This window comes from Neovison vison, chromosome 6, assembly GCF_020171115.1.
Source record: "Neovison vison isolate M4711 chromosome 6, ASM_NN_V1, whole genome shotgun sequence".
NCBI classification, from domain to species: domain Eukaryota; kingdom Metazoa; phylum Chordata; class Mammalia; order Carnivora; family Mustelidae; genus Neogale; species Neogale vison.
Window position 1 is genome coordinate 199,851,252 of NC_058096.1, and position 24,770 is coordinate 199,876,021.

Genomic DNA, 24,770 nt, shown 5'->3' on the forward strand with positions numbered 1-24,770 from the left:
GAGCCCGATGTGGGACTCGATCCCAGGACGCTGGGATCATGACCTGAGCCGAAGGCAGCTGCTTAACCAACTGAGCCACCCAGGCGTCCCTTAAGTGGTGTTTTTTAACACTTTTGTCACTGTTCCTTTAGTAATTTGATTTCCAGATATTAGATAAAAATATCTAAGCAACTCTCCATATTGTATTGACATTGATCTTTATTGGGAGCTTAAAAAAATAATCTCACAAATGATCCTCACAGAAGTTAAAAATATAAACTATTCTGAATTTAGGGTTATGACTATACCATAATCAATGTATTACTACCCCGAAAAAACTTTCTGGAATTCTGTTTTGGTGATACTGAAAAACAATTTTCTTTCTTTTTTTTAACTTTTTTTTTGAACAACAGGACACAAAAATTGCTTCATTGGAGAGAAACATAAGGGATCTGGAGGATGAGATCCAGATGTTAAAAGCCAATGGTGTGCTGAACACTGAGGACCGTGAAGAAGAGATCAAACAAATAGAGGTTTACAAAAGTCACTCCAAGTTCATGAAAACCAAGGTATGGTCCAAAGTTATAAACTTTTATACTCTTAATGTGACTGAAAATCTATGATTTACATACATACTTTCCCCAAATACCCACATAACCTGTTTTATATGACACCATCTAATATTATGGACAGTAAAGAAGAACACAGAAGATTTTTTGTTCAGAAGCATAGATTCCAATATGAGATCAGGGAACATCTTTATCAAATTTCTACTTACTAAGGTGTTCAAGGTGTTCACCTTACTAAGGTGTTCAAGATTTTCTTTTTTTTTTTTTTTTTAAAGATTTTATTTATTTATTTGTCAGAGAGAGAGAGCAAGAGCGAGCACAGGCAGACAGAGTGGCAGGCAGAGTCAGAGGGAGAAGCAGGCTCCCTGTGGAGCAAGGAGCCCAATGTGGGACTCGATCCCAGGACGCTGTGATCATGACCTGAGCTGAAGGCAGCTGCTTAACCAACTGAGCCACCCAGGCATCTCTGTTCAAGATTTTCTAATGAGTAAGTTTGGTGTCTTGGGAGTTAACATTTATTTTTAGTAGTCTCCTCTCTTCCAAATTTCCCAAGTTTTCATAAGTTTGCTATTTTGCGAAGTTTGTATCATTGCCAAATTTTGGCCCATCCCTAAGAAGATGACTGTCTCCAAAGGTATTGATCTTGGAAGTCAATGTAACTGATTTCAATGGTATGAAGATAGTTTGGTTTTAGTATAGTGCTTAAGGTAGAACTGACTTTGCATTGTAATACTACTGTTTGCTTAAATTATTCAACTTCTTTAAGCCTTAGTTTTATCATCCATGGAATAGGCATAGGATATAGGAAAGTACATTTATCATTAGGTTGGTTTGACAATTCCAAGGGATGATGCATTTAAAGCACTTAGTCCCTGACTAATCCCTAGAAAGCATTCAATAAATGTCAGGCATTGTTATTGATACTGTTATTATTATTTTTATATTATTATTATTTTTAAAGATTTTATTTATTCATTTGAAAGTTGATGGAGAGAGCAAAAGGAGAGGGAAAAACAGAGTGAGAGGGAGAAGCAGACACCCTGCTGAACAGGCAGCCTGATAAAGGGCTTGATCCTAGGACCTGAGATCACGACCTGAGCCAAATACAGAGTCTTATTTTTTTTCTTTTTAATTTTTTATTTTTAATAAACATATAATATATTTTTATCCCCCGGGGTACGGGCATGTGAATCACCAGGTTTACACACTTCACAGCACTCACCATAGCACATACCCTCCCCAATGTCCATAACCCCACCCCCTTCCCCCCACCCCCTCCCCCCAGCAACCCTTAGTTTGTTTTGTGAGATTAACAGTCACTTATGGTTTGTCTCCCTCCCAATCCCATCTTGTTTCATTTATTCTTCTCCAAAGGCAGATTCTTAATCAACTGAACCATCCAGGCGCCCTCATAGTGTTATTATGGTTGGTATCTTTTGCTGTGGAGTATTTATACAACATAATTATTGTAACCTAGTCCATTAATTTATATTGGTATTGCCAGTTTTAAAGAATTTAGTTTGTTACTTTCAAAATTAAACAAACTTTGGGCTACAAATGAACTGAACACCTAAATATCTATTATTTTGATACATGCATAATTACTTAATTTTTGAATAGCCCCACGTAGGTCTTTTGAGACTTTGGGAAGCTTTTGTTTATCCCTGGATTGAAATTATTTTGCTTTTGAAATAATAATTGCAACAATTAAAATTCTTTTTTCTTTTTTCTACCATGTACTCTTAAACACCCCGTTATTGTTCCAGGTTTGACTTTTGTTTATTGCCTTATAAAATGCAGAAGGGGTAAGAATTCTATGAGGAAGCAGTAGAAGTGGAGAGAGGAAATATTGAAATGGTGGTATGATTTTTATCATTGTGAAATACATGCATACTCATTGCAGAGAATTTGCAAATTACAGAGAAGAAGTAATACGTAACATCTACTTCACCATGTCTATGTGTGTGTGTGTGTGTGCATTTCTCTAGAGGAAAATCAATAATTTTGCTTACTTTTGCTAACTTTACATTTGTAAATTGATGTTGAGATTATGTCAAAAAGTTTAGATGAAGGAGTAGAGTGAGATCTGAGGAGAATGTCCAGTGGCTTTGAATGTAACCCCTTCCTTTCAGGGAGTTCCACAAAATGCAAAGTGGGCTTCCCTGTTCAGCCCTCTCTTCCAATTTCTTTTTTGCAGTCCTTCCTTCTCAGAAAGTTGAGCTGAGGTATAGCAAGACCAGTGGTAGGGTGGCCTGTTGACCAAACAATGACCATTCATTTTGGGATTAAGCTATGAAGATAAGTGTGAACTCATAACGTTTGGGCAGAATTATTGTTTTGGCTTAAACTTTTCCTCCCTGTCCTGTCATTCAACAGTGGGAGATAGTTCTTTTACAGTTAAAAATACCATGAAATTTATTTAGGTAAATAAAACATTCAGCAAATAGGCCTTTATTAGCTGCCAGGTGTCTGAGAGACTATTGGTCTTTGAGTTTGTTTTAACTTTTAATGTTTGGTTACTTTTTAGAGTTCCAAAAGTTGTCAGGTCAGAAGGATGTTTGAGGAGAGAAATGGAGTAAGATGGAAGAGTATAGGCTGACACATAAAGTGGACTCTGGCCAATCTCTAGCCTGTCATTGCTAGTTGCATGGTCTTGAAGAGTAACTTAAGTCTCTCAGCCACTTTGTTCTTCTACAAAATGGGGCAACATGACAAACCTTAGTGGGAGACTCACAGGCTTAAATGAAATAATGTAACTAAAATGCTTGGTTCAAAAAAGTAGCTAATAATTTTCCCCATTATTATTAAAGAAGTATAACCAAACAATAATAATAATATCAATAACAATAATAATAATAATAATAATAAATGCTGTATTTGACTTGATTAATGGGGAAAATTGATTTCTAAGAATACAAATAAAAATAAGATTTTATAAAGTCATGCAGAAGTCCCGTACAGACTGATAAAAGATAGCAAAAAGTATTAGTCAGAATTAATTTTTTATATCTTCTCCATTGAAAGAATGTTCTTACTGGATTAACTCTTAACATTCATTGTTTATACTTTCTATCATTACTTCTATTGCTTATTTTTCTTATTTCTGCTTTGAGAAGAGAGCATGGATATGGTTGAGCCGGTCTATGAAGACATATCTACTTGAAAAAAAAATAAAAACAAAACAAAAAACATTGCTACTGCTAAACATTTAGTCCTGAGTGCTTGTGTTTTGTGATTTGTGGGATCCTGGAGGCTATGTGAACTGATTCCAGTCAGGTGAATCACTTGTCATGGAATTTATTAAATTTTAGAGGCATGGATTGATGTCCTCTAAAATTAGATTATTAACATAGTTTATGGTCTGTTGTGGCCTATCTGGATAACTTTTTTTAAAAAAGATTTTATTTATTTGACAGAGAGAGAGAGAGAGAACAAGGGGGAGCAGCAGGCAGAGGGAGAAGCAGGTTCTCTGGTGAGCAGGGACCCTGGTGAATGGCTCAATCCCAGGACCCTGGATCATAACCTGAGCCAAGAGCAGACACATAAGCAACTGAGCCACCCAGGCACATCTGGATAACTTTTCCACAAGATTTATATGAATATGTTGCTTGTCAGCATTATCACAGATAACTGAAGGGTTAATTTTTGCAATAGTTGGTTGTACACACTGACAGAATAATTGTTTAGTTCATCATTACAGTCTTTGAACTCTTTCATTTGCACAGAATTGTATGGATAAAGCTTTTAATGGTGGATTTTTGAGCTCTGTGGTTCCCAAAGACTTATTAAACCTTGTTTTTAGCACATGACATTGAGCTAGCTACTGAAGGGCTCTAAAAGTAGTGCATATTCAAAATGTTTCTCACTTCAAAGCCAATTCTGACCACTTAGTTGGGAAAGTAAGAAATGTCTTGGACAAACTACCCTGAAGATTTGATGAGAGGAGAGTTTACTTCTGGATGGAGTAATAGAAGTAGTTTAAGTTTGCTTAGTGGTTTTTTGTTTTTTTTTTTTGTTGTTTTTTATTTGTTTGTTGTTTGTTGTTTTTGCTTTTGTTTTTTGTGGGTTTTTTTTGTCTAAATAACCAGATTGGCAAAATAGCAATGACAGGTCTGGTTGAGGAGTGCAAACTCAAATCAGTGACTGAGCAAACCAAGAAGGGGAAGTAAAAATACTGTCCCACCCCAACCCCACACAGAAGAGGAAGTGGGAAGAGCTCTATTCAATTGAAATGGCAGGTTTTCCAAAAAAGGAAGGAAATGTTAGATTTCAACTGCAAACACCTAGAGGCTCAGAAGCTTACCTGGGGGAAATAGAAATGTAATTGTGAAACCCAAAGGTTTAATGAGGCAGTGATAGAAATGGAAATTAGAAAGCAACTTTGGATCTGGACTAGCAAAAAAAATGCAGGCATAGTTGACTTTATTGTTACAGTTTATACAGACTCAGAGTCCTGGTAGAACATTTCAGAAATTCTTCTGAGATGCTGCCTAAGGAGGGGAATGGAACTCTAGGAACCAAATCTGAAATTACAGCGAAATATTGTTACTTCTTCTTGCTGTTTGTGATGAATATGTAGAAAGCTTTTAAAAGAGCCTGGAGAACTTCTTTTTTACTTGGTGTTTTGGAAGGGTGCCTTCAGAGTGATAACTGTTTGCAAAGGCAACAGCCTTGGAGGTGGTCTTCCATCTGAGCATTTCTTAATAGAGATCTAAAATGATTTCTGTCATGGTTCTAAATAAAAATAAAAAAATAAGTAAAAAAAAAAATCCAACTTGATCATGAAAAAAGCTCCTAAAATTGGACAAAGACATATTTACATTCTCATTTGACTTTTTTTTTGAAATTTTAATCAAAAATTGTTTTTATAACCCATTGACTGATAAAATTGACTCAAAATTTGATTGCTCTTCATTGACAGGGCATGGCCTCAAATCAATCTCAATATATAATTGTTCCAAGTAGGTAATAAATGTAGCTAATAATAATTCTTGTATGTGAACTCATTTCTAGATATAAAAGTATGTTGAAATAGATAATTTTAAATGTTTCAATGAAAATTTAAAATAGAAACAGTGTTGTGAAATGTAAAGGGAGTGCTGCTTGCATTAGTTATTTTTTTTTTTTTTAAAGATTTTATTTATTTATTTGTAAGAGAGAGAGGAGGGAGAGTGAGCACAGGCAGAGGCAGGGCAGGCTCCCTGCCAAGCAAGGAGCCCGATGGGGGACTCGACCCCAGGACGCTGGGATCATGACCTGAGCTGAAGGCAGCTGCTCAACCAACTGAGCCACCCAGGCGTTATTAAAATGAGTAAAGCATGTAGGTTTGGAGGGAAAGGAAGTGTTTTAAATGGCCGTGTGAAATGGCATGCACCTCCATTTTGATGCTGAACAGATGACTAGGACTGGTAGGACCTCTTGAAAGCTTTGTGATTAAATTAAGTAGAAGTGAAGACCCAAATTGCTTTATGATGTCATAGAAAAACTGTGACATAACATGTTTGCAAAGGTGGAAGGTGAATTGCAAAAATGTAAAAGTAGGGGCGCCTGGGTGGCTCAGTGGGTTAAAGCCTCTGCCTTTGGCTCAGGTCATGATCCCAACGTCCTGGGATCGAGCCCCACATCGGGCTCTCTGCTCAGCGGGGAGCCTGCTTCCTCCTCTCTCTCTCTGCCTGCCTCTCTGCCTACTTGTGATCTCTGTCTGTCAAATAAATAAATAAAATCTTTAAAAAAAATGTAAAAGTATAGTTTAGAGTCTCAACTTGTGTGCAGGCACAAATACGAGACATAGTTGGCCAGGATGGAAATCTTTAATCCCTTTGGCACATGCACATTTTCCCTGAGAACTGAGATTCAATCCTGAAAACTTGGAGGACTCAGACTGTGCAGACAGAATCTATGAGGCCATGAGTTACCTTCAGAGCACTGTTAAGCCTTTAAGAATGGAATGTACCGTATAAATAATTGTTTTTCTGTAGGGAAAGAATGATGGCATCCCCTATTCTATACAAGGCTTTGTTCCTAATGTAACACATTTTTCATCTACTGATCTCAGTACTTCTGTATTAGTCACTCCCTCTGTTTTAGGAGTTTGACACCACTGTGCTGTCCTAGAGCTCCTCTTTTATTCTGAATTTGTAACACATTTTCTTATTAACCTCTGAAGGATTACAAACCTCATAACCCAAACTGCATGATAATAAGCATATCACTTTCTAGACATGAGGGCCATATCTGCAGTGAAAAAGAAGCTGTTTTCCTTGGCAAGGGAGTGTTTTAAGGGTGTTGGTTGTGTCACAGACATAAGCGGTGGAAGAACTTTCAGACGAGATGAAGTGTTCCTGATGTCCACATGGACTTCATATAAAGCGTGTGATGTAATTCCTATTGGCTTTTCTTCTTGCCATCACTGAGACAGACCTTCCCCAGCCTCAGTTCTCATGTATGTTCGATTGCATCACTTTCCATTTTTATTGAGTTTATGGCTATAAAAGAAGCAAAAAGCATATTTTTATGGACGAATATGATTTTCTACCCTGTAACTATATTCCCCTTAGAAAAGCCCTTTTCTGTTATTGTCTGCGTAAAATATTTATTTGAAATTTACCTCATGGCAGTGATGGTCTGAAAACTATTTAAAGTAACTGTCTATTTAATATTTATAGACTGAAATAGTTCTATCATTATCAGTCTATTTTTATTGAATAAAGTAGGTGTATGTAGAACTTGTCATGTTCTTCCTTCCTATTAAATACCACTCTGTTGATCAACTTAATTTCATTCAAATTCCTCTCTTAGTACCCCATTCCCACACTAAATTTCTACCCTGATACTTGTAGAAGTTAGCTCAAATAATTTTTTTATACTATAAACATCATCTTTGCTTAAGCATATAAAGTTCAAAATTTTTTTTAGCTTTATTTTAAGATGAATCAGTTTCATATGTGGAATCAACTCTATACTGTGCTGGCAGCTACAACTGCATGTGATTTAGAACCATACCCCATGTGAAGAATGCTGATCTTGCTGATCACAACAGATTTTATTTCCTTTATAATTTTAGTTAATCTTAATCCAGATTTTTCCCTTTTTAAATTTATACTCTGTTCTTGTTGTATGAGAGAGAGAGAGAAAGAGGGAAAGAGAGAAATTACTTTTATTACAGGTGAAAATGATCATAGACTCATGATTCATTAAATTATAAAGAAGAAATGTGTTTCATGGATTTCTTCTACCTGATCAGTGCCACCATCTGTTCACACATACCCAGAGCATATTGATAATCAATCACAACTCTTTTTCAGTGCATCTTTAAACATATTCAGAATCCTTCTCAAGACTGCTGGTCACTACCAAATCTCTATATTTGGCAAGCAAGATAAAACCCATTTCTCCCCTGCTCTAGTCTGACTTCATCCTGCAAATGGGATTCCACCTCAACCTTTCTAGTGAGTTGCACAACCTGAACAATTCCAAAAAAGGGGTCCTATTTATTTGTAAGCATCCTACTCTGTTCATTCTCAACAGCTATTGTCAGTAAATTTGTTCTTTTTTATGCCACATTTAGTTTTGAAAAGAACAGAAAATGTTGGATAAAATATATTTTCAAAACATGTATATTATTTTATTTTGAGATTTTTTTAAAAATTCATTTGACAGACAGAAATCACAAGCAGGCAGAAAGAGAGGAAGGGAAGCAGGCTCCCTGCTGAGCAGAGAGCCTGCCACCAGGCTGGATCCCAGGACCCTGAGATTATGACCTGAGCTGAAGGCAGAGGCTTTAACCCACTGAGCCACCCAGGTGCCCCTAAAACATATATTTTAAAATGTACTTATGGGGATGCCTGGGCGGTTCAGTTGGTTAGGTAACTGCCTTCGGCTCAGGTCATGATCCTGGAGTCCTGGGATTGAGTCTTGCATTGGGCTCCCTGCTCAGCAGGAAGTCTGCTTCTCCCCCTGACCCTCCCACTTCTCATGCTCTCTCTCTCTCTCTTATTATCAAATAAATAAATAAATAAAATCTTAATAAAATGTACTTATGAACTCTCAAGTCAGAAAAAAATCTCAAGAGCCAAACTAAGCCAAAGCAGGGGTCTGTAGTGATAACAGAACACTGGTTCTATCTTCTTATTGGCATTTTCTAGACAGGTGAACTTGAGCATTAGTTTCTACAGTTATGGGAACATTGAAGGAAAGAGACAGAAGTCTGAGTCTGTTGAAGATGGAGAGTCAAATAGGCATTCCACTACCACTATCACATTAAACTGGGGTCCCAGAGACTCTTAGTACAGGGTAAACTAAAAACCTTCCCATTGTGCTTTTCTCCGACCTACATTAGGGGAATCCAGGGAAAATTACCTATTTTAAGACTTTGAGCCAAGTGAAAGTTTAAAAAAACGAGCTTTAAGAATCCATAACCACAGAGGGCTCTTGCACAGATGTGCAGTATAAGGTGATCCAAAAACTTCAAGTAAAGAATGGAGTGTAATGGGGCCCTTAGTTGATAGTGCCCCAGGTATTGGCAGAGACAAAAGCTCTGAAGGGCCACAAGTTCAACTTAGACCTCAAAGTTTTTCTCCAGAAAAGTTCTAAAAAACATGAGTCACAGAAAAAAATTTTTAAAAATCACAAAACTGGAAAGAAACCAAACTATCATAATTGATATCTGGTACAAAGAATAAACAGCAGAGCTAAAAGGCAAGGACATCAGAAATGGGAATTTCAAGACAAACACTATGAAATAAGTATGTTTAATATGTTTAAGTAAATAAAATAGAGGATTGAAAACATGAATAAGGGTCAAGAAACTATAAGAATGCCAAGCATATTTAAAGAGAACCCCCCAAAATGTCTAGATATGGAAAAATATAAAAATGGAAATTTAAGTTTAATGACTAGGTTTAACTTCAGGGTGATCGTAGCAGAGAAGACTTGTAATGAACTAGAAAATAGAGTAGAATAAAGTAAATAAAAAGAAATACATGAAACATATGTTAAGATACATAGAAGACAGAATAAGAAAGTCTGGCATATGTTTAATCAGAGTTCAGAAGGAAAGAGAGGTGGGGAGTGGGGACAGAGTCACTACACTGAAGACATATTTGAAGAGCAGAAAGCAGAGAATTTCCCAAAACTGCTACAGGTACCAGTCCATAAAATCAGGAAGCTCAGAGTACCCCAGAGAGGATAAATAAAAAGAAATCTGTCTGTTTGCATGAGAGTAAAGCCATCAAATCTCAGATGCAAAAATAAAAAAGGTTTTTAAAAACAGAACACCTGTCTGAAGAAGATATAGGAATGGCTAATTAGTAAATTAAAACATGTTTAATATCATTAGTCATTAGAGAAATCAAAACCACAGTGAGGTATTACTTCATACCCACTGGAATGGCAATAATTAAAAAGATATACTAACAAGTGTTGGTGAGAATATGATGAAATTAGAACCCTCATATATTGCTAGTGGGAACATAAAATGGTACATTTTGGAAAACATATCATATGGCCTAGCAATTCCACACCTATATATACACCCAAGAGAAATAAAAACGTTATGTTCACACAGACTTGCATATGAATATTCTTAGGAGCATTATTCATAATAGCCAGAACATGGAAACAACCTGAGTGTCCCCCTCAGCTGGTAAATGGATAGACAAAATGTGGTATATTCATTCAGTATACTATTTATTACTCAACAATAAAAAGGAATGAAGTACAGATACATACTCCAACATGGATGAATCTTGAAACATTGTGCTATGTGAGAGAAGGCAGTCACAAAGTATGTATATTGTAAGATTCCATTTATATAAAATTCCCAGAATAGACAGAAAGTAGATTATTAGTTGCCTAGGTCTGGGGTTGGAAGGTGGAAAATATGGAGAGTGACTTCTAATTGTTACCAGGTTTCATTTTGGGATGAAGAAAATGATCTAAATTTTGATTATGATGGTTGCACAATTCTGTTGATATACTAAAAACCATCAGCTCTACTCTTTAAGCAGTTGAACTGTGTAGCATATAAATTATATTTCAATAAAATTATTTAAAAAGGCAGCTAATGGAAGAAAGTCCCAATACCTATAAAGCAATGAATTTGGAGTGATAGCTTGACTTCTTAATAGCTTTTGTTAGCCAGAAGATGGCTGAGAAAAGTATCTCTTAACCTAGAAAATTTCTTTTAATAATAAGCAATAATATTTTAAAAAGTTGTTGAGATATTTTTAGATAAAAATTGAGTTTGCCACCAATAAAATCCTACTAAAAGAATTTTAAATGTTGGATTTTAGGCAAAAGGAGATTTCTGACAATATCTGAGATGCAGGAACAAGTAACAAATAAAGTTAGTGATGAATGTGGGGGTAAATCTAAACAAACACAGACTGTAAAAAAGTACTGATGAATTAAAAACAAAATAGGGAAGAACTGAAATACATGACAGTAGTGTGTATGTCAAGGGGATGGTGGCTGAACTTAAAGCGTCTTAAGATCCTTCTGTTATTCAGAAAGAATGTAAGCATAGGTTGACTTTAGACTTAGGTAAACCATGTATCAGAAAATCTACTGGACTTAAAATATTAAATATGATGAGTGAATAAAAAATGTAAGTATGCTATACTTTCTAGGGGAGTAATTACTTTAAGGATTAGAAATAAATGAAATAAAATAAATATAAATAAAGGTATAACTTTTAAATGAGTAGAGGCATTAAAAAGAATAAAAAATGGTATTGGAAAAAAATTCTTTCAAAAGGCAAGAATTAAAAGAAAAGTAATAGAAATGGCAGTATATTTAGAAAGCACGAGGTAAGATGGTTGAAATAAAATCACATATATCTGTAATGATAATAAATGCTCCATTTAATTTTATCAGGATAAAAGAATCTGGGTATATGCTATTACAAGAGACATCTACAACATAAAGTTAATGATACATTGAAAGTGAAAAAAAGATACATCAACCGAATATTAACTTAAGAAAGGTATCATAGACTTTATGGCAAGGAAACCATTTTCAAGCCAATAAATATAGATTATTGCACTCAGTAATTTTTAGATACAGATTCTTTTCTAGTAGACCGTATACAAAGCACATTTATGATAACTGATCACATACTCTGTCATAAAGCAATCACACCAATTTCAAATGATTAGTATCAAGCAGACCTTATTCTCTATTCACAAAGCAAACAAGCAAGAAAAAACACAAAGATAACTAGGAAACATCCATATATTAAAATATATATATATATATTTTAAAGATTTTATTTATTTATTTGACAGACAGAGATCACAAGTAGGCAGAGAGGCAGGCAGAGAGAGAGGGAGGGAAGCAGGCTTCCTGCTGAGCAGAGAGCCTGACTTGGGGCTCCGTCCCAGGACCCTGGGATCATGACCTGAGCTGAAGGCAGAGGCTTTTTCAACCCACTGAGCCATCCAGGCACCCCAGCATCCATATATTTTTAGAGTAAGAAGCAAATTTCCAAATTATTTGTGAGTTGAAGAATAAATAATAACAGAAATTAGAAAATATTTATGATGGAATAAAAATGTCAATACTACATATCAAGCTAAAATGTTACAGGGAAATTTATAGTTTTAAGACACATATATGGAAAGAAAAAGGAGTGAAAATTAGTGAGATAAGTATCCAACCAAAGAAAGCAGTAGGGAGGAAATTCAAAAAATAAGCGCTCAAATTAATGAAATAGAAAGTAAGAATGTTTGGGGTGCCTGGGTGGCTCAGTCATTAAGTGTCTGTCTTCTGCTCAGGTCATGGACCTAGGGCCCTGGGATTGAGTCCCAGGTAGGGCTCCCTTTTTGGCAGGGAGTCTGCTTTTCCCTCTGCCTCCCCTTCCCCCTGCTTGTGATCTCTCTCTTTCTTTCATGTGTTCTCTCTCCCAGATAAATAAATACAATCTAAAAAAAAAAAAAGAAAGAAAGAAAAGAAAAGAATGTTGGATGATCGACACAGCCAAAATTGGCTCTTTGAAGAGATTATTTAATGTGACATGCCTCAGCAGAGCCGCATCAAAGAAAAGAGTAAAATTAAAGAATATTAGGCATGAAATAGAAGAGTCATAGATGCCATAGGTATTGAAAGATAAATGGGTTTTATGAAAATTTTTCTGCTAAGTAATGGTGAATATTTAGATAAAATGAAAAATTCTTAGGAGAAAAAACTTATTATCAAAATGGACTCAAATAATTAGAAACACAAATATTTCTATAACCATTAAATAGATGAAGTAAGTAACAGTCTTCGGAGAAAGAAAACGCCAGCTTTACTGGTGATTTCTAAATGAAAGTTAACAGTAAGAAAATTTCAGTTTTACACAAACCATTTCGGAACACATTAAAAGAGTGAGCACTCCATTTAGAAGGCAAACTTGGTACTAAAACCTGATGAGGACAGCACAAAATGGGAAAATTACAAACCAGTCTTATCCATAAACATAGATGAAAGATCCTGACAAAATATTAGTAAGCTGAATCCAGTAACATATAAAAATATAATACATCATGACCAAGTGGGATTTTTCATAGTTGTGCAAGGAGAGCTGAGTATTTTAAAAATTCATTAATGTAATTCATTTCAATAACATATTAAAGGTGAAAAAATGTGATAAATCATGAGAAGCAGAAAAAATGTTTATTAATATTAAGCATTCCTTAATGATTAAAAAAAACAACCCTTGGCAAAGTTGTAATAAAAGGGAACTTTCTGTAACTTAAGAGTGCCTATAAAAAGCTAAAGCAAACATCAAACTTAATGATGAAACACTGAAATTCTTGCCTTCAAGACCAGGAACAAGGTGAAAAGGAGACACAGTTTCTTCTAGGGCTCTATGTCTTTCTACATGGCCTGTCCATGTGGCTGGTATGGCCTTCATGGTCAGAGGGTGGCTGGATTTCTAACATGGTGGCTGGCTTCCAGCTGGAGAAGACTACATGTGCCTGTTCTCCTACAGACAAGGACCAGAACTAACACTTTGGCTGCATTTACTGGTTGAAGCAATCCACAGTTTAGCCCAGGTTCAAGAGGAGAGTAAACAGATTCCACCTTTAGTTGTGAGTACAGCATGTGTGTACAAGCAGGAAGAGCTTGGTGGCAGTCCTCTTTGGAGATCATCTACCATAACTATCAGCCTGGTAAAAATGTAGAAGTCTGGTGACGCAAGATGTTGACAATGATGTGGAGTGATTGGCACACTTACACACTCCTTGTGACCTGAATATGAGTATAACAGCATTGGTAAATATTTTGGTGTTATCTAGTAAGGTTAAAGATGTGCAAACTATGTAGTCCAGCAATTTAACTCCTAGATCATTTTGCTATGTGTACCAGGTAATATATATATAAGAACATTCAGAATAGCATTTTTTGTTCTAGCAAAAAACCTGGAAACCAACCAAAATGTCTATTAACAGCAGAATGCGCAAACAAATTGTGGTGCAGTCTTACAATAGAATTCTGTACTTCAGGGAAAATGAGCAAATTGTATGTACAATAACATGATTTAATCTTTAGGACATAAGATTGAGTAGAAAAAAGCTAGGTACTAAAAAAATACACAGAACAAATGAAGTTTAAAGACAAAAAACATATGTAAAAACAAGCAAGGGAATGACAAACACACAATTTAGGGTGGTAATTATTTCTGCATTAAGAGAGAAGAAGATAGAAATGAGTTGGGATGTAGATAATTCTAACGATCTTTTTTGGTGATTTGAATGATGAATGTTTCTCATATTATTTTTCCTTATACTTTCTATAATTTTATGTTCTTTTGTGTCTTTTCAGTATTTAATATAAACAGAAAACCTTTAATACTTTTTTGGAGGGGGGAGTGAGGATTTTTTTTTTTTGGCCAAATGATTGCTTTGAATGATCATTTCCACTGTTGAGTAGCAGAGAAGGACCAGGGTATGTCTTGGGTTAGTTACCTTTTTTAGCAACCTGTTGCCCCTTTTGAGGATCTTGGTGAGTAATTTATATTGCTTCATGGATGAGGAGTAGATCTGGCTAGGAAGCCTTCATTCCACTGTGACTCTTGGTCCTCAGTGGGATGGAAGGTGGAAGACAGTTTGATGACCTTACTTTTCTGTTTTTTTATACTCTTGACTACCTTTATAGAGCCTCTGCAGCCTCTAAGAACTTCCAAGGCCTTCTTTTCAGGCAAACTTGTTGGTTTGCCTTGTTGAATTAATGATCATTAGCTGTTGAAAATTAAGAGAAATCAGCAGCTCACAAATGTAAAGAGTAGGAATGTGGCTTCTAATTTCTTGCAATATTGTTGTTTCACAGATTGATCAGCTGAAGCAGGAACTTTCAAAGAAGGAGTCAGAACTTCTTGCCTTACAAACAAAGCTTGAAACCCTTAGCAATCAAAATTCAGATTGCAAGCAACACATTGAAGTGCTTAAAGAGTCGCTTACTGCCAAAGAACAGAGGGCTGCCATCCTTCAGACCGAGGTAAGGCACTGTTTCAGGATTCCAGGCAGCAGACGTTGAGTTGATAGAAAATATCCTACCTGGACAGCTTTCTTTAGAAGATCTCTTATCCAACCCCCTGGGGCCAGATGTGTTTTGGATATCAGATGTTCCAGGGATTTTGGAAAGGTAAGACCCATATCACAGATTGCATAACACTCGCAGTGGGGATATAACAACACCCTATAACAAACAAATGACTATTTCTGCAGAAAAAAAAAATTGCTCACACTAAAGTAGGGTAAATAAAAACTGTGTAAGTAGCACCCTATTAGTTCATGTCAGGTTGTGCCACCCCAAAAGAGTTTGTTTTACACTGGAAATTTTTTTTTTCATTTTTCAGAGTTTTTGGATTTGGGAACCATAAATAAATGGTTGGATCTATAATGGTATTATCAAAATCATGAAAAAGTAGCAATGTCATTTGCCTTACTTGCTGTGTATCTGTATAGGTCCCTCTCTATGATTCGAGGGGTTTCTTACTTCCTAAAGAGTATCCTCAATTTTTAAGATTCTTTTACCTATTGAAGAAAGTTGATATTTGTGTGAGTTTTTTTTTTAAAAGAAATGTTGGTTTGTTACTTCTTATTCATACTTAGAAGAAAACCAAATACATGTTACTATCCTATTTCCTTGCTTCTCTTCATTGAGTTATATCTTTGGATTTGCTAAGAAAAGCAAAACACAAGCTAGTTATGTAAGTAAAACAGCTGCCAGAAAATAAATTATTGCATGTGGACAATAGCAAAGAATGTGGTGAATCTCCCTGATTTTTGGGGTTAAGGCTGATTTGTGGGTTTCTGTGGGAGAAGGCAGTCTAATTGAGTTGCACTTGTGCTCTTTAAGCCATGCCTTCGTAATTGTTTTCGTGTCTGTGGGGAGGTTTAGATTTTCCTTGGATTTAAGGGGGCCACTGAGTAGGCCTATGCCCTCAGTCAAGGTGCAGCAGAGTGTCCTGAGGTGAAAGGAAACCTCCAGATTGGATGGGTCTTGGCATGTGTGTGACTCAGGCCCTGTGCACGTGACACTGGCTCATAGGCAGTTGTTTGATCACTGCAAACCAAAATGGTCACATTGACCTCAGTGATGTAGATATTTCACATTTAAGAAACATCATTTCCAGTTCTGTGTGGTTTCATCGGGAAATTAGAAGCAAAGATATTTCATTTTACACGGTCAAAATTTGAGCTCTGCCATTAATTGGAAGACAGCTTGTATCTCTCTTGAAGAGGCTACAGTGTATCTAGTCTGGAACTGTCCCAATACTGTAGCCACTTGCCACAGGTGGCCAATCAAACTTAACTAAAATTATGTAAAATTTAAAATGTAGTTTCTTAGACACACTAGCCATATTTGAAGTATTTAATAGTCACATGTGGCTAGTGACTTGTGTATGAGAAAGTAAGCCATAGAACACTTCTGCTATCTGGCACTTATCTAAATAGGGGATAAAAACTATGGCTTATGGGGGCGCCTGGGTGGCTCAGTGGGTTAAAGCCTCTGCCTTCAGCTCAGGTCATGATCCCAGGGTTCTGGGGTCGGGCTCTCTGCTCCTCAGGGAACCTGCTTTCTCCCCTCTCTCTCTCTGCCTGCCTCTGCCTACTTGTGATTTCTCTCTGTCAAATAAATAAAATCTTTAAAAAAAAATATGGCTTATGGGACAAAGCCCACTTACTGCATTTCTTTATAAATAAAGGTTTATTAGAACACAGCCATACCCCGTCATCTGTGTGTTGTCTTTGGCTCTTTTGGGGCATCAGCAACAGAATTTAATAGTGGCAGAGGCCATCTGGTCCTTAAAGTTGAAAATATTTACTTTCCAGCCCTTTACAGAGAAAGTTTGCCAGGCCATGGGATTGTGATTTTGTGGGAATAGGGTTGAGTGGGAATTGAAATGTCCTCTTCCTACCAGTCGTAGTCTGAACAGGACCAGATAGTTTGCTGACCCCTGTTGTAGAACAAGGGTCAATTTGTTTTCACAGTGATTATTCACAACACTTGGTTGTCTTGGGTTGGCAATGACACAAGCATTACTAACAATGCTGTGTAATTCTGCTGCTGTGTATTAGGTAGAAGGTAATTTGAGAAGCAAGGCAATCTGTTGTGGTATTACTTGAACTGGGAATCAGGCTTCTTGATGGTTCCTTTCCAGCAGGAAAGAAAGAAAAGTCAGCTCAAAAAGTCTTACTACCTTCCTCTCATTACCTTATACTGATGAGTGCTGTATCCCCTGGCCTCTTTCCCTTTCCTTATACTCTCCCCTGTATCTTACTCTTCTCAAGTTAATGTAGTCTAAATCAGACCTATACATTTTTCATGAAAAAGACAGTGGTAGCATTATGTGAATAGCTTCCAACCCATGTTCAATAATTAAAATGACCCAATAAAGAGATGGTGCTTTGAAGTGGAAAAAATTATTCTCTGTGTGCAGAGAAAGTGAGGTGATTTTCTAGTTTCCTGCTTTGAAGTTGGGAGTGTGAGATTAATGATCTTATCAACTGGAAACATCCAAGGAAATTTCTTTTGCCTTTTTTCTTCTTTTAAAATCTTTGTAAATCGAAATGGAGAATGTTATCTAATGATCTCCATCTCTTAGGGGAAGCAGTTGAGGTTGAAATTAGCTCTAATTGTTGGATTATAAGCAAAAGATTTTTGGCAGCAGGGTAAAGTACATTAAAGAAATTTTCCTGCTTCTTGGAGAAACAGACAGAAGTAAGAATTTCCCTACCTAACATGTGGTTGATTAGTGGGTGAGTTAGTGAGTGAGATATTTTATATTTTGTTGTGCCCTATAATGAAAGACCTGAGTTTACACTCATATGAAAGATATGGTGCTCATTCTTGGAGGGGCTTATACCTGATAGTTCCTTCCAGTTAGATTCCTGAGTCATTCCTGTAAGCTCTTGCTAAAACAGGAGAGGGCTGTCCCTAGAATGGGAAGAACATGTTGGCTTATTTGGAAAATTTGTATCATCAACTGGGTTTGGCTACTCTTAGAATATGGTATAAAGGACAGATACCTCTGGCTTAAAGGTTCATCACTGCAAGGAAGCATTTGCTACCAGGGTATTTGGGTTTAGGAGGTAGTAGGATGAAGGGTGGGATGGGGGGTGGAAGGCAAGTTGTCTGGGTTTGTGGCTATGTGGCTTGGCTCCTGGGTTGGTTTGTTTTAACTTGTACAAATGCCCAGACGCTTTTTGACATGTGTGCAATAAATCAATGGAATAATAATTACACATACACAGAGATACACCACATAGCTCTTAACATAACATTTTACTTTTTAAAATAGCTTCAAAGGACCCAAGGCCAAGTTTCTTATTTTGCTACTTTCCTTGATGTTTTCTTTTCTTTTTTTTTTTTTTAAAGATTTTATTTATTTATTTGACAGAGAGAGATCACAAGTAGGCAGAGAGGCAGGCAGAGAGAGAGAGAGGAGGAAGCAGGCTCCCTGCTGAGCAGAGAGCCCGATGCGGGACTCGATCCCAGGACCCTGAGATCATGACCTGAGCCGAAGGCAGCGGCTTAACCCACTGAGCCACCCAGGCACCCCTTGATGTTTTCTATGTACCAACTTAGCCCCATCTGCCAACACATTAATTCAGTGGCAGTAGTGATAATCATGAATTGGCTTTTTTAGCACCTTGATTTTTCTAGATTTCAATGAATAATTACCAGCATATTCAGAAATTAGGAAGAAGAAAGGCCTAGCTATTATTCTATGATCTTAAATAAAATGTATGAAGAACACAGCATTTAGAAGTGGGAGATGTATGGACATGCCTTTGCTTCCCCATTATATAACTGCAACATGAGTCACCATGTCTTGATGTATGAAATGTCAGTCACTGTGCCAGCCTGATGCATCTGTCTGAAAAGTGCTTTGAGTGCGGGGGCGGGGGGACGGGAGTTCTAGTTGTAAATTGTGCTATCATCATTGCTGTTGTTATTATTATTACTATTGTATATCAGGATGCTTAGGGAATCCTCTATGTTACTTCTTCTCTTAACATGCATTCTGTGTGTTCTGCCTCTGTGGGTCTCTTGAATTTGTGTGTCTGCATTTATCAGGCCAAGACTTTTATTTTTTAATTGAGTTACATTTTTGTGTTTTAGAATGATGCAGAGAAATGAAGAAAATAGGAAAGTGTCATCTATTTTGTTGTGTCCCCAAATTAAGAGACTTCCTTCAGTTTTCTGGCAGGTCCACTTTCCCCCGCCTAGCATGACTCCCAAACTGCCAGGCATGACAACCCTTTTGCATGTTTTCTGGAAGATGTGTTATATGACAGTGGCATATAATGCTTGCTCTTATACTCATTTCTGTTCCAAATAGATCAGGGAGGAGTTCTACTTGTTTAAAAATAAACACTTGAGAACTTACTAATAAATATGTAGGGGTTTGTGTTCATAAAGGCAAGGGGCAGCAAATGTAGGTTAGGTTAGTCACATCTCCATAACAAAGGTCCATAACATTTTTGTTTTTGTTTTTGTTTTTTAAAGTTTATTTATTTGAGATAGAGAGAATGAGAGAGCAGGGAGAGGGGGAAGAGCAGAGGGAAAGAATCTCAAGTAGACTCCCCACTGACGGTAAAGCTGATCCAGAGCTTGATCTCATGATCCTGAGATTATGACCTACCCCAAATCAGAAGCTGGAGATTTAACTGACTCAGGCACCCAAGCATCCCTTGCTTTTGTTTTTAAAATGTAATCAGTATGGAAGAGAACTTCATGCAATCTATAAGCTCACTTACTAGAAAAATTTACCTTGGCATACATACATTTATATTCACTTGCAATCATGTATATAATTTTAGGCAGTTTACAAATGCCCTGAAGCATTTCCAAGAATTTCACATTAAAGATTCCTGCTCTGTAGATTCCATGCATTTTTTTCATTCAACACATAATTTTTGAATGACTACTATTGCTGGATATGATGCCTGCCTTTATCCAGCCAACACTTCACTGGGCATATGGATATATGATAAACAACTAACTGATTTATAGTATCATGAATGCTCAGTGATTTCGTTATCACTGGTTGATAATAATTTGACACAAAATCTTAATTGAATTTTATTTTCCTTCTATTGTTTAAAAGCAGATAAGGAAAGGAAGGAAAGAAGATAGAAGGAAATACATGTTTAGCTCCTTTGGAGATAAAGCATGCAAGCTGTATGAAATGTCCATTTATATCTCATGTAATTGAAGGCTAATGTTGCCAAGGTGATTACTCTGATAATGTTAAGATTTTATGTTTTCGCTAAAGCTTGTCCTTTTTGAATCCACACTTTTTTTGAGAAAGGGAATGGTATTTATGGGGTTACAGACACTCTGCTGGATTATTTCAGGAGTTACTGCATTTACTTAGAAATGCTTCAATCTGCTGTACTTCAGACACTTTCCTAGACTTGTCTAGATGAGTGAGGTGTCATTTGATAATATTTTATTGAGTATCTATCATGTGCAAGGTTCTGAACAAGGTGGGACCCATAATCTCATGAGCTATTGGTCTTAGACTTCTTAATTTAATTCTATTGCTCAAATGGCTACTGCGAGTCTTGTGGCTGCTATATTGAGTTTCAGGAGATACAACTTAATGTTTCCCATGTGACACTTTATCTTAAACTTGACTCACAACTTGCAAGGCTGGTATTATTAACCCCATTTTCAAGATGAGGAGATAGATCCTTAGAACTTGTTTAAGGTCATATAGTGGTGAGTGACAGGGGCTTGAATTGCAAAACCTGAGCTTTTAATCTAGTGCTTTCCATAAGGGCCCCTGTGGAATAAGTGTTTTCTTTGTGTCAAGCAGCTGACATACATTGTCTCATTTAATCTTCATGGCAAGTTTTATAATCCTGTCTTAACAGCTGAGTTCACTGCTGTTCAATGCTTAATGGGGAAAACCCTGTATGGGCTATGAAGAGTTAAGAACAAATAATTCTGTGACTTAAATCCTCCTAGTATTACTATAGCTATAATAACCATTACATATTGGCCATAATAATGAAGGATATTGCCCAACTCTGGGGCAGGAACCATTTTTCATGAAGTCTAGAATTCTTGTATATTAAGAAGAATTTATTATATGTTTACTTTTTATTTCTTTAAAGGTGTTTATGATTATATGTACATACCTATACTTATGCATGCCTGCATACTTTGTTAAAAAAAAAAAAGTAAAAGAATGGACAATAGTACCTTTGCTGTGTTTCCCTTTGTGTTGGAAACTCAAATGATCTTTAAATTGTCTGTGATATACATATGTTGTATACAATTGCAAGGTAAAAAATTAAATGCATTTTAACAGAAGGGATGTTGATCACTTCTTCAGGGAGATTGTTTCCTCAGTAAGGAGCTGCTGGTGGAGTAAGAGGAGATGTTTTCTGGGTTCTGTGGTGGCATATTTTTCTGAGTGAGTCATGGATGTTTCAGTGTGATAACACAACCAGAAAGCAGACTTGGGCTGTCAGATTCAAGGTGGATCATAAAAATCAAGCTTTTGACAATGAAAATGTTGTTGTTACATGGAGAAAAGAACACAATTTATGACTCCTTGTTTCTTGGTTTTCTGCACTGAGGTGGGCCCTCTGCCTCATTTTCATGATGAGGCCCAGACTCTTGGTTATACAGGTCACTGTGACAGGTATTGGGGATGCTTTGTGGCCTCCAGGGACCTTGGGACTACATGCATTCATACAGGGTTTTGCAAACTATTCCAGATATTAAGGAACCACTCTTTCTTCTGAACTCACATGTTTTGAGCAAAAGAGGTTTTTTTTAAGTGTGTAGAAATAATATTTGCCACAATATATAAGGTGGGATTTATGAGTCATCCTCCTTTATTTTTTTTTTATCTTTTTAAAATTTAAATTCAATTTAATTAACATATAGTATATTTTTAGTTTCAGAGGTAGAATTTAGTGATTCCTCAGTTGCATATAATATCCAGGGCTCATTCCCTCAAGTGCCCATTACCCAGTGCTTCTTTACTTTTAACAAGTAATTTCAGTTTTCCTTCTGCCTCCTGTCGCAGTTGACTGGCAGGCAGTGAAGTCCTTTTTTAATTGCTTCTGTCCAGGCTTCAAAGGGTATCTGAAATAACCTTTATGAGATAGACTTTTGTTAAGTAAACGTCATCATCATGGCATTCAAAGTGAGATGTTTCTTCTAAAAAGTCATTAGTATATGATAAAAACCAATTTTTAGGACTGTCAAATTACCCCAGTGCTGCATTAGGGTGCATTGTTTTACTTTCAAGACTTGCGAAGAATGTCTTTAGAATTAATAAATTAAGGGATTTAGTGAAAAAAATATACAAAAGAAAATCCTGGTGTCACTTGTATTTTTCCATTCTAATCCTGTTGTTGGCTTCACATTTTAAAATGTTTTTATTTGAGTGGGAAAGGCATCATTTGAAATTTTTATTGATAACACTCTTAACTGCAAGAAAAAGACATAAACCTGCAAAGCTGTAACTATCATGGTGGCCACAATTGGGAGGTCTGCAAAATGGTTTATTACCAGTAGAAAAAAAAGCTGTTTGGGAACCACAGTCATTATAGGGGTCACCACCTCTGTTACGTGCATTTTATTTTTTTCCCTTTTCATTTTGAGGGTATTTATGATGGCAGTGCCAAACTACACACTTTTCCCTCCCCTAATGTCTGTGGGCTTTGTTTTGATTCTCTCTTTATTAATGATGTGAAAACTTTGGGGTTATGTAAAAATGAGCCAAGGTCAGGCTTTGTGGGCCCCAGAATGCTGAAAATGTCCTTGTATCTAGCTTGTATCAAGACATTGTTGAAAGGGGCCACATTTTACTTCCTATGATTTTGAACTGTTTTGCAGATTTTAGATATCTGGGTGAAATGTACAAGGCAGCCTCATACTCTTGCTTTCTTAAGGTAAAACATAAAAGACCTGTGGTGGAGAAATTAAAATGTGTTATGGTTGTTGGCTGCAGTTCCATAGCAATTTCTGGCCTATTAAAGGATGATGCAGGTAGCTACAGACATTATTTCATACCATAGGTCAAGAGTCTAGTACTTCTGTTGTTGTTACTGTTGTTCAGGCTTTCAGAGAATGCCTTATTTAACACCTTGTTAGTATAAAATTGCTTTTGACTTCATAAACACAGGTGTTCAGTTTGAATCTTAATGAACTGTGAAATAGGTAGATGTCTAAAAGGAAATTCTATAAATTGTGAACATGGCTCTGTCAGCACACTAAATGGATTAGGAAAATTCACTGTCTGCCTTGTAACTGAACACCAGTGTGATGCGTGGGCATGAATCAGTCCTGAAAAGCCAATAAAACGGAGGGAAAAAGTAGAGCCTAGGAGATGCTGATTGTGTGGCTTCCCCCTACCACAAATGAATGTTGATGCAGAAGGCTCTGAAATCAGAATGGCTATTGAGAGGATAGCCAAGGAGGGATACATTTGAGCAGACAACACAGAATTTATAGAGTAAAACCACAAACACCTTATTTTCCATTGTACTAAAATAATGATATTTTACAGTACTCATTTTTTATGTAATTCTGCTTTCAATTTTATATTGTTACTGCAACTCAAATCTCATTATGTGTTCCAACAAAAATTCTTTTTTAATCAAAAACTTTCCAATCCTTAGCCCATTGTCAACTTATTTTGAGCAACTTATTTTTCTAGTGAAACAAAAGAATTTGGCTCTTCTTTTTGAGTTCATTGGGATGTTATTTGACCTGAATGGCTAAACATGCAATTAAGATAACTGAATCACTTTAATTTCTACATTAGATCCCTTTATAATCTGCATCTGTTATTTTGGAATGTAGAGATACGGAGTCAAAGCCCTTTATATTCTTTGAAACAAACAAAAAAAAGAGATCATTATTACTTTTGTTTGGTTATATTTTTATTTAAAAAAGGCATTGTCTATACTATATTAAGCTGCAACTGGAAGAAACAATATCCAATTAACTAATCATCTATGGGAAAGTACATGTCCTCTGGTAAGTGTTACTTACTGATGAATAGTTTGTAGGAAAAAAAGAATGTATTTCTGTCATGTCTGTGGGAAGCTGACTTGCCGCTTTAAAAAGGAGATGACAGAAGTTAGGAGGAGGTAAATTCAACAAAACTCTCACTGACCTCCAAGCTCACATTCTTCCTCTCTCTCTCTCTCTCTCTTTTTTTTTTTTTGGTATGAATTTTATGGAAAACAGAATTGATTAAGTACTTCCATTCATTTTCTTCCTTTTGGGGGTACCATTTAGAAATAACCAGTTTACATTATGATTATGTTCTCTTGACACTGGACCCACGTTTGTAACACCTCTATTCCTCTGAAAAAGTCTAACATTTGCTGTGGTTAGGTTTCTTTATGTGTATATTTACATATCAAACCAAAATGTAAAGAGTGAAGTTAAATTTCAGGGCTTCTGCAAGAATCTTTTATCCATTTTCATATGAACTTTTTTCTTTTTAAATGAAATACAGATACTTATTCCATACAGACACATACTTTCCCTCTCTTGTTTTATTAAAAAAGAGAGAGAATACAATTTGAAGTAAAAAGTTGTGTAGTTGAGGATCACTTTAACCCTAGAAGTTTGTTTTTATTGTAAGCATTTCTGTTTTGAAATGTATGAAATTTATTTTCTTGCAATTATTTTGTATTTTTTTACCTTTCTTTTTTTATTTTTTAATTTTTAAAAGTTTATTTATTTGACAGA

At 36.2% G+C, this 24,770-nt stretch overlaps 1 protein-coding gene across 10 annotated transcripts in view; it reads left to right on the forward strand.

Moving 5' to 3' along the window:
* Window positions 1-24,770, forward strand: part of ERC2 (ELKS/RAB6-interacting/CAST family member 2) — a 916,980-nt gene that overhangs the window by 309,858 nt on the left and 582,352 nt on the right. For all 10 annotated transcript variants that reach the window (XR_006385123.1, XR_006385122.1, XM_044253352.1 and 7 more), the window contains 2 exons: window positions 393-548; window positions 14,859-15,026. Coding sequence is in view for 8 of the 10 variants with exons in the window: in XM_044253352.1 (XP_044109287.1) it covers window positions 393-548; window positions 14,859-15,026 (324 nt within the window). In the remaining 2 variants the exon portion in view is untranslated. The remainder of the gene's footprint in view (window positions 1-392; window positions 549-14,858; window positions 15,027-24,770) is intronic.